Source organism: Bos taurus, chromosome 4 (genome assembly GCF_002263795.3).
Source record: "Bos taurus isolate L1 Dominette 01449 registration number 42190680 breed Hereford chromosome 4, ARS-UCD2.0, whole genome shotgun sequence".
NCBI lineage: Eukaryota > Metazoa > Chordata > Mammalia > Artiodactyla > Bovidae > Bos > Bos taurus.
In genome coordinates this window covers 101,354,196-101,370,092 of record NC_037331.1, presented here as the reverse complement: position 1 = coordinate 101,370,092, position 15,897 = coordinate 101,354,196, and the positions used below count along the sequence as shown (strand labels likewise).

The 15,897-nt window shown below is 42.7% G+C and overlaps 1 protein-coding gene across 2 annotated transcripts in view; it reads left to right on the top strand.

Moving 5' to 3' along the window:
• The window catches only part of DGKI (diacylglycerol kinase iota), a 514,234-nt gene that overhangs the window by 198,114 nt on the left and 300,223 nt on the right, over positions 1 to 15,897 (top strand). For both annotated transcript variants that reach the window (XM_010804593.4, XM_024991169.2), the window contains exon 3: positions 2,877 to 2,972. In XM_010804593.4, the coding sequence (XP_010802895.2) occupies positions 2,877 to 2,972 (96 nt within the window). The remainder of the gene's footprint in view (positions 1 to 2,876; positions 2,973 to 15,897) is intronic.

Genomic DNA, 15,897 nt, shown 5'->3' with positions numbered 1-15,897 from the left:
CCAAGCTAGGGGGATGGAGGATCAGGTGGTAACAGTAGAGGCGGTGAGCATTAATCGGGTTTCATACACATTTTGAAACTAAAGTCAGTAACATTATTTCCCGAACCCAATTCCGTCAGGCTTTCTTCCTCCTCATTCCACTGTCCCTACTTTTGTCAAGATCATCAGTGACTTACCATGTTCACACGGAGAAATCCAATGGCCAGTTCTCAGTCTTCAGCTTTTGACGCAGACCTTCTAGGGGCACTTTCTTCCTGGAAACGTTACACTCTTTTTATGTTTTCCTCGTACTTCAATGGCCACTCCATCCAGGTCTCCTGTGCTGGATCTTTCCTATGTTCTCAAACTCTTAAATGTTGGAACGTTCCACGGTTCCGAAATCAGAGCTTTCCATCCACATTCAGTCCTTAGGGTTTTCCATTCAGTTCTCTTGGCTTTAGATTAGTTAACGGTTGCCTCCCAAATTATTCATACAGTACAAACCTCTTCTTTGAACTTCAGACTTATAAAAAACAGCCTTCTCAACATCTTCACTTGAAGGTCTAATAAGCATCTCCGAATTTCACATCCTCAAAACCGAACTCTTATTGCAGTGATCATTTCATAACGTATTAAAATATCAAGTGCTATATTACACACCTGAAACTAATATATTGAATGTTAATTATAACACAATTGAAAATAGAATAAAAGAAGAACCTGAACTCTTGACTTACTCCCTAAGTCTGCTTTTACTCTAGTCTTCTCCCTTAATGCTCAGTGAATGGTGTTCCCATTCTTACAACTGCAAGTATTTGCTAAAAACTTCAGATTAGTGAAAGCAGACTCTCTGGGGATGGGATGATGTCAGGTATTCGTCAAAGCTCATCACGTCATTTTAATGAGCAATCAGATTTGAGAAGCAGCGTGTTTGATCCAGCACCTTTTTCTTTCCTTCTTCTCTTACAAATGTCGGGCTTTCTAATCAGGTTCCCCACTTAGGAGTGAAGCTAGTTCATCTTAGCAGTAGCAGTCCTTGCTGTGCATGGATAGTGATCAGCAAGCCCCTGAGTGCTTGTGGGGTTGGGGGGCAGTCTTTAGTGCAGGAACATACCAACTGGCCTAGCGTGAATGAAGCCTCCCAGCCCAGTGAGTTACTGATGTCTCTCACATCTCTGACTCCCAGGTCTTGCCTGCTCCTGCCCAGCTTCCTTGACCTACCAGGACTTAGTTGCTGGCCTGCCTAGATTGGTATTATCAAGGATTTTTGACCTTTCCCCCACTGTAACATGTTATACTTCACTTTTTAAAAGAGTTGGTGGGATTTCCGCTGTAATAAATATTCCTAGTATTTGCTGCTATAATTATTTGTTTAGTCTCCATGCTCATTGTTAGGCTTTACTTTACACTAACTCTGTGCCTGGGCTCCCCAGGTGGTGCGAGTGGTAGAGAAGCCGCCTGCCAATGCAGGAGACGTAAGAGATGCCGGTTCAGTCCTTGGGTTGGGAAGATGCCCTGGAGAAGGAAGCGGCAAACCCACTCCAGTATTCTTGCCTGGAGAATCCTAGAGGAGCCTGGTGGGCTACAGTCCATGGGATTGCAAAGAGTCAGATATGACTGATGAGACTTGGCACACAACCCAGTGCCTGGCACCAGGGGTGTGGAAAAATGCTTACTAAATAAATTGAAGAATAAGACAATGGAAAGAAATTCTACAGATGATTATAAGTTACAGCTGGATACTAAATTCCCAGCTGTAGAATATTTTAGTTTGTTGAGCTTGATTTATTTAGGATAACTGGCAGAGCATTGCCTTTTAATTAATTTTTTTTTTTTTTGCCTTGGAAGTCTCTCTTTATTTTTTTTCATTTTAAATTTAAATTTATTTTAATTAGAGGCTAATTACTTTACAATATTGTATTGGTTTTGCCAAACATCAACATGAATCCACCATGGGTGTACACGTGTTCCCATTATTTCATCCATCACTACCTGAGAACTTTTAGGGTTCCAAGTGAAGTGAAGTGAAAGTTGCCCAGTCATGTCTGACTCTTCGTGACACCGTGGACCATACAGTCCGTGGAATTCTCCAGGCCAGAATATTGGATTGGGGAGCCTTTCTCTTCTCCAGGGGATCTTCCCAACCCAGGGACTGAAGCCAGGTCTCCCGCATGGCGGACAGATTCTTTACCAGCAGAGCCACGAGGGAAGCCCATAGGGTTCCAAACCTACAGCTATTCTCTGTTTGCTACTGGAAGTATGAAAATATTTTTAGAAGCAGGGAAATCATTCAACTTGGAGAACTTAGAATTGGGTGAAGGCCCTATTGAACTGGTAATAGGTTTAAATTGGTAGAAATTTGTTATGCTTAGTCTATACAGTGACTTAAAACTAACTTTTAAGAAGCTTCTGGTTTAGAAGCATAATTTACTCATTAATGATATGTGTATTTTCAAGAAGTCTTTAAAATACTTTACTACTACTATCCTCCTTAGCTAACTTGTTAAAGAGAATCAACCTTTAATAGAATTCTGGTCTCAATTGTTGTAGACTCTTCAGTGGGCCTGGATGAATAAGGCTTTAGGTTGAATACCTTGAGGGTTTTTCCCCCTTGTTTACTATATATTTCAAAGATGACCACCGACATGGTTAAAACATCTTTGGAGCTAACATCTTCATTATGGCTCAGAATTTTTTCAAACACCTTTTTCCATTTCTAGAATGTCAGTAGGACCAACTCCAGCAGTATTGTCGGGAGTAAAATGAGAAGTCTTTAGACTGCTGGGATTCACTAGTTTTCTTCCAAAAATCTGAATTTGAGATCCATTCTCCCCACTCCCCGGCCCCCACTTATGCCTGAAAAGAAAAATGAAGTCAGGTGTGTCTTTTCCCTCCAGGAAAATGCCGTGAACGGAGAGCACCTGTGGCTGGAGACCAACGTCTCGGGAGACCTGTGCTACCTGGGAGAGGAGAGCTGCCAAGTCAGATTTGCAGTGAGTGTGCGCCTGGCTCCCCTGTGGTCTGGCCTTTGTGGGGGGAGCCTTGTGGGTAATTGAATCTGAAGGCAGCTGGGGTCACCTCGCCTGAATTTCCAAGGAGAGGTTTGAAAGAGCCCGTCCCTGTGAGACAGCCGACAGGGTTTATCAAATTAGCATGGCATTTAAGGGCTCATTTGAATGGTTTTAGGTGTTTTTCTTGACTCTGCAGGTGGAACCCTGGAGTAAGGTGCTACTTTGTCATGATAACCAGGGTGGGTATTTGTTCATGTCTTGGGGTGGGGTGTCTTGTGGGGAGAGGCCTGTGTGTGGAGGAAGGGTCTCTGTGGGAGGGGGCTCTCCTTCGTAGGGGAGCATGTGTGGTGGAGGGCACTATTCTTGGGCAAAGCTGGAGATGAGTGCAGACCTTGGTCTGGTGGTGGATGCAGGCTTACAAATAATTAAGACTAGTCTTCAGATGATAAAATTCTAGGAACTATTAATATATACATGAACGACAGTCAATTACATTAAGAGTATATGTGGCTTTTAAATGTTTGAATGTTAAATCCTCTTTATGTTCTGTGAAAAGAGCATGGTTGCCAGGCAGTAAGTTGGGAGGAACTAAAATTTTAGTATTGAGAAAGTGAACTTAAAATTTTTGTGTGGTTTCAAATGATGGTTCCAAAAAGAAAGTAATGGGAAACTTAGAGTAGTAAAAAAGAGAAAGAAAAGATGTATTATTTCTTATTTGGGGGAAATTGGCATCATAATTGACCTAATAATTTTTTTCTTTTTGATTATGCTTGTTTATTATGTGAAAGAAAGATTGGGGCAAAATGTAGAACCTAGAAACTGCGAATGACTATGTTTCTGTGAATAATGAAGAAGGAAGAAATTGAGTTTCTGCCAAAGTTTCTGGAAGAACATAGACCCCAGGGACTTTTATTAGGCTGCCTGGAATCACAAAGCTGGGGAACAAAGATCTTTAAAATTACATTAGCTGTTTTGATACCTAGTTTATAGATTTTGTTTGAAAAACTTTATGAGAGTTTGGAGGACCAAGGTTTGTTTGAGTGAGGGTGGAACAGTTAAATATCAGTTAGAGGCCCAGCTGTACAGGCTCTCAATCCAAAGTCAGGAAACCTGGATTTGAGTCTCAGTGTTACCACTGGCTGTGTGACATTGAGAACGCCTGACCTTTGGGTGTTGGCCACCTTCAAGGTAGAAAAATGGAGTAGGATTAAATTAATTTTGTTTCCCACTTGGATCTGTACTTTGTTGTTTGAGTTTTTTTAATGTAGTTGTAAATTCAGTTGATTTAAACATCATTTCAACTTTATGCATATGCATTTCAATTAAAGTATAATTGCATGGAATTCGATTAAATTAACCAAAACCAAGAGAAGCTCAGCTGTTTGGACTAAAATGCTATAAATGATGAATTAGCATTTGGATCTTAGTTAATTGCGTAAATACTGGTCTTGATAATGGAAAATGGAAAAAATGAAAGCCAATTCTTCCTGCATGTGTACTTTTGAACTGTTATCTACTGATGTTGCTGCCAACAAATAGACTGTAATTTTATGGGGTTCTGCCTTATTTCTAGATTACTCTTTGATCTTTTTCTGATGGTCTTTTAGGGTCAGCCATATTTTACCTCTCTTGACAAAAATATGAACAGGTACCTACATCCTCCTTAACCTTTGTTTCAGTAAATAGCACTAATCGATTATAACTGGTCACTGTTACCTCCAGGCCAGGAAAGTATTTTTTAAAAAAAAGGAAATTTTAGGGAGCTGTAAGTAAATAATGGAGTTATGAGAATTTCTAATGTTCTTTTGAACCTTCCTTATGCTTGCATCCCAAATACTTGGCTCTCTTAGCTCACTTTACAAAGTGTCTGGAAGATAAAGATCTCTCCTCCCAAGAACATTAATTAAATGAAGGCATAAGTTGGTGAGGAAGCTGAAGATCTAACTGTGTTTCCTCATTTCACGTTCTTGGAGGCCCAGTTTCTTTACCTGTAAAGTAAGGGAAATGTTGTTTTGAGAATTAGGTGAGATAATGCATTGAATCAGCTTAGTTGCCAGACAGACATAATGAATTAAAAGGGAAAAAAAAGCCTACAAAGGAGAAGAGCAGACAATTTACAAAGGAACAACCAATCAGAAAGGCACGCAAATTAAAACAACGATGAAAAGTCAACATCGTGTGTCTGTTAACAAAGATTTACAGAATGATACTACCTCACTGGCTAGTTTGGAACAAAACTGGTTTTCTCATTATTGAAATTGTCCATATGTATTCATAAGAAAAGCATTAGAAAACCTAGCTCGCTCTCTCCACTTCATTTTGGCATCACATTTTAGGAAGGACATTGACAAAGAGAAGACCCAGGACAGTGTAGGAAACTTTGTAGTAGAAGGAAGGAGAGGAAACTCTCCTATAGAAGAGATGGGGAAGTTAGGATGGCTATTATAAACAAAAAGTCCACTGAGGGAATCTGAGAGTTTGAAGTATAGTGGTTTTTCATTGGTTGAGCTGTTGCCAGGTAAAGAAAAAAAAAAAAAATCTTTCTTCCTCTTTACGGTGATAGTAAAGCAGTGTCACTTCCTGCCAGAGATGCAAAGTATGTCTCTTTCTGTTGGGATCTGAGAGGGGGCTTTCCAGGTGTCTTTTCCAATAGATGAAATCTCCAGGTTGCAAGGTTTGATGCTTAAGGTCTTCATTTCCATGACTATGTTTTCCCTTTGGTGACCATGAGTTTGTTTTTGAAGTCTATGACTCTGTTTTTGTTTTGTAAATAAGTTCATTTGTATCATTTTTTCTAGATTACACATATAAGTGATATTGTATATTTGTCTTCCTCTGTCTGACTTCCTTCACTTAGTATGACAGTCTCTAAGTTCATCCATGTTGCTGCAAATGGCATTATTTCATTCTTTTTTATGGCTAAGTAATATTCCATTGTAGGGGCTTCCCAGGTGGTTCAGTGGTAAAGAATCCACCTGCTAAGCAGATCTGGGTTCAATCCCTGGGTTGGGGAGATAGATCCCCTGGAGAAGGAAATGGCAACCCACTCCAGTATTTTTGCCTGGGAAATCCCATGGACAGAGGAGCCTAACGGGCTACAGTCCCTGAGGTTGCAAAGAGTCAGACACGACTTAACAACTAAACAGCAACAACAAATATTCCATTGTATATAAGCACCACATCTTCTTTATTCCTCTGTCAACGGGCATTTGCATGGATCTCATGTCTTGGCTATTGTAAATAGCGCTGCACTGAACATTGAGAAGAAAAGGGAAGTGTCTTGCTCTCCACTGTTAGAAAGGTAGAGCTAAGTTCTAGATATAGAATCCACTGACTCTAAGAGTGGATCTTACACTTTGGTATCATAAACATCACCTGGGAAACCTGTTAACAATGTAGATTACTTTTTTAAATCCTTGCTCCAAATGCTGATTCAGTGTGTCTGGAGTTAGACTTGGGAACCTGCAATTTTCAACAAGCACCTCAAATAATTATGGTACAGATGGGCCACAAACTTAACTTTGACAAAGACTGTATTATAAGGAAGAACTTTAACAATCAGAGCTAGGACAGCCAGCAAGAGCACAGGTTCCTGGAGAGATGGGCTCAAAGAGGGTTTTTATGAGTAGGTTAGGGGCCATCTTTCAAGGATGCTACAAGGGGTGTACCTCTGCTTTGGATAAGAGGTTAGGCGAGGAGATCTCCAAGAGGGGCTCCAGTTTAAATATTCTGTTTGCAGCTCTCTTAGAATTGAGCAACAGTTTTGAAAGGGAAAAAAATAAAAGCATGTGTAATCAAATTATGTATTCTCATTTCTTTTAAAGAACCACCTTTGAAGAAAGCCAACCTGTCGGGTTTAGTATCAAATTACCATAACCAGGTGCTACCTGCAGGCTTCTAAACAAAGTCCAGGCAGAGCATGGTGGAGGAGTGAATCCATCACTGAAGAGGTGCTTTTCACTCCATACCCTAATTTAGCAAAGCAAATGTCATGGGTGGAAGTTAAGAGAAAGGAGGAATCAGTGTGGGCTGAGTAGACAGAGGAGGCTTCATGGAAATGGGGCTTGAAGGCAGTATTGAAAGATGGGTTAGACTTACATAAGTAGAGTGGGGAAGGAGAACTTTTCAGGCAGGGGGAGGAACATGGGCAGACTCAAAGGCAGGAAGATGCTTTGTACGAGGGAGGAGACAGTCACGAGACACCATGAACACAGCAAAGGGCACATGTTAGGTAAGAATGGAAATCAGGATGGATGGGGGTGTCTGTCTGTGTTTTCTCAACTGAAACTCAGAGTGCATGTTGTAAAAAATGGCTGTGTGCTGATGGAGCCTGGCCATATTGTCTAAAGCAGGATGGACTTGAGGGTGAAACTGACTGCTGTGAAACTGTCACCCCAGCTTATGGGGACAGTGCCAGAATTTATTTAAAACCAAAGCCGTCCTGCAAATTCGGACCTCCTTCTGCCATACATGGATGGACCTGGGGGGCTGATATTGGAGGACATTGCAGATGAGGCAGAGACGACATGAAGACTGTTGTCGGAGCATGTGCTCCAGAATCTCAGGGCTGAATCAAATTACCTTTAAACTTCTTCCTTTCTTATTTCCTCCAGTGACAACATTTAATACTGTAGAATGTCTGTGAGTAGATATTTAATGGGATTAAAGTTGTTCCCAAATCAGCGACAGTCCCCAGGTTAGTAACGGCTTCTTTTTCTCATCTGGAGAGAAGAAAAGGATGCAGAAGTAATGAAATTGGAGCAGAAGGATCATGGTTTCCCATCATGATTATGAGGGGAAAAACTAAAAAAAAAATTCCCGCAAGGACCACTTTTACTTCATGATGTTTCCTTAAATGGATGTTTCTTTAATCATTTGTTCTACAAATACTTATGGGATGAGTACCCTGTACTAGAATCTTCAGACTGAGTTGAGAGTGACAGGTGACAGTTAATTGTAAGTGACAACATCATGACTTATGGGGACATTCTGTAGAAGTCATTCTGGTGTGTGGCTGATAGAATATACAAAGATGTTCAGCCAAATACATACTTGATCCCAAAGACACTCACTAAGAATCCACAGAGGACATAGGTGTGCACACTTATTTTTACACCTAAAAATACTGCCTGTGTCACTATGTAGGGGTGTAGACAACCATGCTCACACCTGGGTAGTGGAAAGGATGGAGGTTCTGAGTGAAACTCACCTGGGTTGGAAAACCTTTTGTTTCATCCAAGTACTGAGTGAATTTTGGACATAGCGTTTCACTTCCTTTTTGCCCCCATTTCCTGATTTATTGTATTGTTGTTAAGATGGACCCCAGTGATTCTTATTCCTGGATAAGCATTGTCATTCCTTTTGAAACTTTGCTTCTTAATTTTACTTTGTGAAATGGTTGGTTCCCTGCCTGGATCTACCACATCAGGATCTCTGGAGAGTGGGACCAGACGTGAGTATTTTAAAAACAAACTCTACAGCTGATATTATGTTCTGTCACACACAGTGGGTGGGAGCCACTGATCTACTTTGTAGAGTATCAGAACCAAATGAAGTGGCCTGGAACCCACGTCTGGCGTATAGTAGCTATTACGGGGTCAATTGTGTACCCCCCAAACATGCTGAGGTCCTCACCCCCACGACCCCCAGATATGACTTATTCAGAAATAGGATTGCCACAGATATAATTAAGATGGGGTCATACTGCAGTAGGGTGGGGACCTCATCCATTTTGACAAGTGTCCTTACAGAAGAGGAGAGGGCACACAGGGGTAGACAGGGAAGAAAGCCACGTCCTGGTGCAGGCAGAGACTGGGGTGACAGAGCTGCAAGCCAAGCCCTGCACCTACTACCAGAAGCTAGGAGAGAGGTCTGGACAGATTCAACTTCAGAAGGATGCCAACCCTGTTAACACCTCAGAGTCAGGCTGTGCGAGAATTCACATTTCTATTGCTTTCAGTTCCCCAGGGTATGGTACTTGGCTAGGGCAGCCCTAGGAAGTGAAGGCAGTATTCATTCTGTTAAAGTGAGTTACCTCACCTGGCCACACAGGTGCCTGCACACGGCTCTCAGATGCCCTCGCACAGGTACATTTAAGTCGGGCTTGCTGGAGGATTTCAGTTGACAGGTATGTGGCTTTCTGGAAACATGAGCAGACAGACAGGTAGGTGCCAGAAGCCAAGAACTATGGGAAAAGAGAAGGTAGAAAGGTGAGGGAGACTGCGTAGGTTGGGTAAGAGGGAAAGGAGCTGACAGACTTCAGAGTGCTGTTACCAGATATATCTTCTCTATTTTTAAATGTGCTTATGTCACCTCCTTTCTGTGGGTAGGCTGATGGGTACTGTTTTGCTTTTGTTATTGTTTTGTTCGTGTGTTCGGTGGTTCACCTTTGGCAAAAGTGGCCAACCCCGCCTGTGACACCTGACCTTAACACTGTTTGGCACTAAACAAATATAGTTTTAGGAAATGAACGAATTGCATTAAGGAGGCCAGGTGAGATGGAGAGGAGGGGGAGTGGAGAGAGAGGAGCCACTCGGATGCAGAGACAAGCAGATCTGGATCGAAATCCTGGCCCTGTCCTGCTGCTCTGCGTCTCAGGTCTCCCTGTAAAACAGTGATGGTTATATCTGCTTCTCGGAATTGGTGGGAGGATTAAATTAGTTGATAAAAAATTAACCTCCTCCCTCTTTGTCTCCTGTCCCTGATTATACTTCAATATCATTGGTTGAATGAGCTATCAGTAATTTGGTTGGACTTTGGTTTCAGCACGGCCTTCTGTTCAGGAGGATTCTGCCTAGCCCCAGCAGTGAGAGTCTCACACTTTCCCTGTCATTTTGCTGCTGTGGGTAGTACGCATAGACTCCCCAGGTCGTGGGTGGAACCAACTGACTGCTATAAACCAAAGTAACTCCTTCTGGACTATATTTCACAGGCCATATCTTCTTCTTGGTCAGAAGCCTCATCCTTGTCATTGGGCACCACGGCATCTGCTCACGAGGATGCTGGCTATGTCCCTGGGTTTTTGAAAGAAACTTGTAAGAAGAACAGGGACTTCCCTGGTGGCTCAGAGAGTGCTGAATCCACCTGCAATGCGGGAGACCTGGGTTTGATCCCTGAGTTGGGAAGATCCCAAGAATACAAGGGCAGTAGCTCTCTGTCCTATTTGAAGGAAACTTTCAGCTTTTTGTTTTAAAAAGGAAAAAAGATGGTGAACCTGGTGACAGTCCTGTCTGTTTCGTTTCCGGAAGATGCGGGTACCGGACAGCAGTATGTGCAGATGATGGTTTGCATGCCTCTGTGTGCTGGGAGTGAGAAGAGAGAGCTGGTCCCCAGCACAGGTGGCTGATGACCTCTGACCGTCTGTGCATTCGGGTCTGGGGCGTGGACACCCCAGAGCACCCACACTGAACGGGAGCCTCAGACTGCACTGGGACCGCCTGCTTGCCGCCTCTGGTCATCCAACATAGCAGACTGATGCTCTGTACCTCCAGATGGTGGCCTGGCTGGGCGGGTGCGCGCTCACAGAGAGAGAGCTGGGAGTGTGGTAGCGAGGCTCAGAAGCCCAAGCCAGCCTTGCAAGCTGTTTGGGTGCTGATGCGAAGATGCCATCTCTGTGGAGCCTCTGAGGCCTCCGCTCTCTGCCAGAGACGCCTCCCACCACGAGGATGCTGGGGAGCTCATGAATGCAGATGACTCAAAGAGAACAGAGCCATCAACCAGAATAATTCTGAAAAAGCATTTGCTCAGATGGACTCTCTACTTTTGACCCCTGAGTCAGGGGATGTGAGTGGAGGAAGAGGGCAGGGTGTTCCCGTGGGTGCAAGGGGTGTTGCCCATATGTGTCTGGCCAGATGGTCGGGAATTTCCACGAGGTCAGCCAGGTACACACCCAGAACTGAGACCAGCATGTGGCAGGTCCTTAGTAAAATTAGTCATTGTTATTACAACTATCGTTATCACTGTAATTATTTCACATGGAGTGTTATCTGTATACCTGAGGAGCATATAATACAGACCCCGCCCACTTTATGCACTAGAGAGAATGATAGGATATGGAGCCCAGGAAGCTACAGGGTTCGGTCACTCTCCTAGGTGACCTGGCATCAGCAGCGCCATTGTCTATTTGTACAGTGTGCTTAAAAAAAATTAAAATGTTCTGGAGAGCACTGAACTCCTGTAAAAGCAATATGGGATATCATTCCTTAAAAGAGCCTTGTGATAAAAAAAAAAAAAAAAGAACCTTGTAATCAAATAAGCTTAAACACCCTTAACAATCAAATATTTACTCTGAAACTCTAAAAAGGGCACTTGTTTAGTCGCTAAGTCATGTCCAACTCTTTTGTGACCCCATGGACTGTAGCTCGCCATGCTCCTCTGTCCATAGGATTTTCTAGGCAAGAATACTGGAGGGGGTTGCCATTTCCTTCTCCAAAGAAGGGCAGTGGTATGGAGGATTTCCTATATGTTTGCTCGGGGGATGGGATGATTGTTGAAAACTCATTATTTTCCCCACAGAACACCTGTCATCATCTTGTAGGATCTCGGTATTCAGTAGAAAACTATTTGAGAAATACCCATGCAGTGCAGTTTTCCTCTTGTCAATATTTGTCAGTAACAGCAACCCTTTGGGGTGGTCACTGGGGCAGTTTACTCCCATATAAAGGAAAGAAAACTCAGAGATACTTAATCACCACCCTGGGGCTTCATTCATAACTTTTATGTATCTTTATGTAATTCTTTTGTGTTTGTTCTAAACTTCCATTAAGCCGTGTGTGTGTGTCTGTCTGTCTGTCTCTCTTATTTTTAGAGTTTGAGCCTCTGAGAATAGTAGTCATCTGTTCTGCAATAATACTTTATTTTTGTTTTTTGGCCACACAAAAAATCACTCCAGATGGTGACTGCAGCCATGAAATTAAAAGACGCTTACTCCTTGGAAGAAAAGCTATGACCAACCTAGACAGCATATTAAAAAGCAGAGACATTACTTTGCCAACAAAGGTCCATCTAGTCAAAGCTATGGTTTTTCCAGTAGTCATGTATGGATGTGAGAGTTGGACTGTAAAGAAAGCTGAGTGTCGAAGAATTGATGCTTTTGAACTGTGGTGTTGGAGAAGACTCTTGAGAGTCCCTTGGACTGCAAGGAGATACAACCAGTCCATCCTCAAGGAAATCAGTCCTGAATATTCTTTGGAAGGACTGATACTGAAGCTGAAGCTCTAATACTTTGGCCACCAGATGTGAAGAACTGACTCACTGGAAAAGCCCTTGATGCTGGGAAAGATTAAAGGCAGAAGGAGAAGGGGATGACAGAGGATGAGATGATTGGATGGCATCACCGACTCAATGGACATGAGTTTGAGTAAGCTCCGGGAGTTGGCGATGGACAGGGAGGCCTGGTGTGCTGCAGTCCGTGGGGTCGCAGAGTCGGACACGACTGAGCAACTGAACTGACTGTGCGTCATGTGGTATTCTAGTTCCCTGACCAGGGATCGAACCCATGCTGCCTGCAATGGAAGCACAGAGTCTTACCTGGACCCTTTTCTTTTTTTTTTGCAATGATACTTTTAGATTAAAGCTGCATTTGTGTGTGTGTGGTGGAGGGTGGTTTATGAGCCTGTGTGGCACAGTTCAGTTCTTACTTGACATTGGTATGGTCCTGTTACTTAATAGAAATAATTTACATGTGATTTGGCATAGGATTTACATGTCACCCAGGCAATGCCCAGGTGTACAGAAAATCTTTTTCTTCCTTCAGTGTCCCTCAGGGCTCTAACCAGCCCTCTTGTTTCTGAGAGGCCCCAGGCTTGGCTGAAGCATTATTCGCATTAGCAGTTACCCAGAACTACTACTGGCCCCAAGGTGACATTGACTGTATTTTAGGAGATTGTTTTTGGTTTTGTTTTTCCTACCTCATATGCCAGACAGATACAGATTGCAGAAGGTGATGTTTTAAAGATGCAAGGAATTGGCAAAGTCTGCTCTGAGGTCTTTGTTTGAGAAGATATGCAGGCTTTGGAATCAAGTGACCCAGCTTCAAATCTAGTCTTTGGGATTTTCGAGTTGTGTGATGTCCTTCATTGTTTTGGCCTCTTTAGGCCTCAGTTTCATATCTGAGGCCTAGATATGCCACATTAAAGTGTGGATAATACCTACCGCTTATGGTTGCCATGAACTGTCAGTGAGATAAAGCGTATGCAGCAATGCATGACGTGGCCAGTTACAAGTGCTCAATAAAAATTGGTTACTTTGATCATTACTCCTCAAGTAAAAGTGGTTTCAGGGGGTTGTCAGAAACTGAAACCCAACAGGCAGTGCCAGGGTATTGGATACCCTGGGCGTCCAGGTATTAACTTCAGGGCCACGTCATCATCTCCTCTCTTGCACTGAATAAAAGAGGGTGAAACAACCAGGCCAGCTGAGCCCTTTCTCCAGTCTCTAGATCTTTCACAGCACTCATCACTTTCTAGTCTTTGGAACAGCATCACATCTTACTCATGTCTGTGTCCTCCATTAAAGCATAAGCTTCATTTAGCATGGGACTCTGCCTGGATCCTCAGCACTGAGAACAGTGTAGCACTGAGTGCTTACCCTACCCTTTTCCACGGAATGAATGAATGAGTTCAATGATGAGATTGTTGGAAGACACACACACAGACATCAATCCCCAGATCAGCCCTGCCATTTAAGTATCATTATACTTAGAATCCAAGATGTTTGGATTTCTGCCTTATTTTTAAGGCTCTTCACGGGGAGATGCCACACTCACTTCTACAGGTATTGCAGGGTTTTAAGTCCAGTTTTGCCTGTGTTGTGCCCTTCTTATTTGATTCTCCTGGAAGATAGAGACTGCTATTGACCATTCTTGGCACAGGGCGTCATGGTAGGTTGTCATTAATCATCTCCTTGGGATTCTCATGAGAACAGATCATCTAAGGCAATCATGTCAAATATAATGGATTCCTAGCTTCACTAGTCTTGTTCCCCTAATCCATCACTAGTAAAATGAAAGGTAAGTAGTAAGATGTAATAGAAGGATATGGTTTTGAGTCAGAAAGACCTAAGTTCCACTCCTGGCCAGCGTCTCTTGGGCAAGTTGCTCAGTCTCCTTGGGTCTCAGCTGCTTATCTGTAAGGCAGGTGAATGGTACCCACATTGTACGGCTGAGCTGAGCTGTGTCTCTCAGACACATGGTGTGTATATCACACTGCCAGCCTTCTGGTAAATACTCTAGTGATAATGGTATCCTTATTGAAAAATGGTATCGGTAGTTGTATGTATGTGAAGGAAAACCACATGGCCAATTGGAGATACAGTTTTGGGTGAATGGAAATTGAAATGGTGGTCTTCTGGCCTAGACTGACTGAAAGACTTTGTCTTCATTATGTCCTCAGCAGCTTGGGATGTTGGAAATGACAGTGAAGGGATAGGTAATTTACCACAGTTTGATATGGCTTTTTAAGTAGATGCAATCTTCTGGATTAAAGTAAATGTCTCTAGATTATTGTTTAGAGATCTTGTGCTGTGAACTTTAGAAGAAAAAAAAAAATTCCGTGTATTTCCAGGGAGTGAACTGATAATGCGAATGTATTAGGAATCATGCTGCAAGTAAGATGGCATATATGGTGCTATCAGGCTGGCAAATATTAAAAGGCAAACTGTGGTTGCTGTTTCCTAGTTTATGTTAAGCTTCAGATCTCTGCTTTGCCCTTGATACACTACCTTGAAAGTGAAAGTGAAGTCACTCAGTCATATCTGACTCTTTGCGACCCCTTGGACTGTAGCCCGCCAGGCTCCTCTGTCCATGGGATTCTCCAGGCAAGAATACTGGAGTGGGTTGCCATTTCCTTCTCCAGGGGAATCTTCCCAACCCAGGGATCGAACCCAGGTCTTCCGCATTGCAGGCGGACGCTTTAACCTCTGAGCTACCAGGGAAGCCCGATACACTACCTTAGAGCAAGACAATTAAGAGAACATTGAAACACCATTTCCTGTTGTCTCTACTGTGACTTCTGTAACATGTCCAACTCACACCTAACTGATGGAAAATAGTGAGTACACATGTGTTTGTGTTTTCTAGTTGTGTATCTACTTATTAGTGCCTGTATACTTGTAATCGTATTTATATACATTTTTGTGTACATACAGAAGCACTTCAATCTACAGAAAGATACATGGCAGCTTTGATCTGAGATAACTTTGAAGAGAGTACAAATATTGAGCAGGGAACAGCCATAAAAGCATCTGAGAAGAACCAAAGCAGAAAGATAACACGTGATAAACTTAAAGCTATTGACCAGCCACTGTTAGAACCTGCTAACATCAAAGCTGAGAGGCACAGAGGAAACAAATGGTAAAAAAGAAATGAGGCAAAGACAAGCAGGCAGAAGAAAATACACAGCAAAACAAGAGATGAGAGTAACAGTGCATAGACAGTCAATAATAGTAGTCATGGAAATATGGTGTCTCCTTGGGTAAAATGAGAATCAGGAATAGGAAATAGAATTATGGATTTTTGATGATTTCTTGGAGTTCATTAGTCAGAAGTCCCTTTTTCATGCATGATGGCCATGCAAAGCTGGTAGAAGGAACACCAGTCTTCGACCAGTCAATGAGGGGCACCCAGAGCATCATCAGCCTGGTTCTGGGGGCAACCATGGGTTGGTATGTTTCCATTAAACTTGCACCAGCCAATACAAACTTAGCAGGCCATTCTTCATCCGTTTCATAAGTAACAGCTGCAATCTATGTTTGGTTTATGTCTCAGTAACTGGACCTGAATTTTATGTAGTTGTACAAAAGGTAGTAGATGTGTATACCAGTTACCCAATCAAATTCCAGGACGTAGACTTCTCCTAAGAGTCACGTGGCAGTTTTTTATTAAAGCCCATTAGAGAAGCCTGTGCCTATC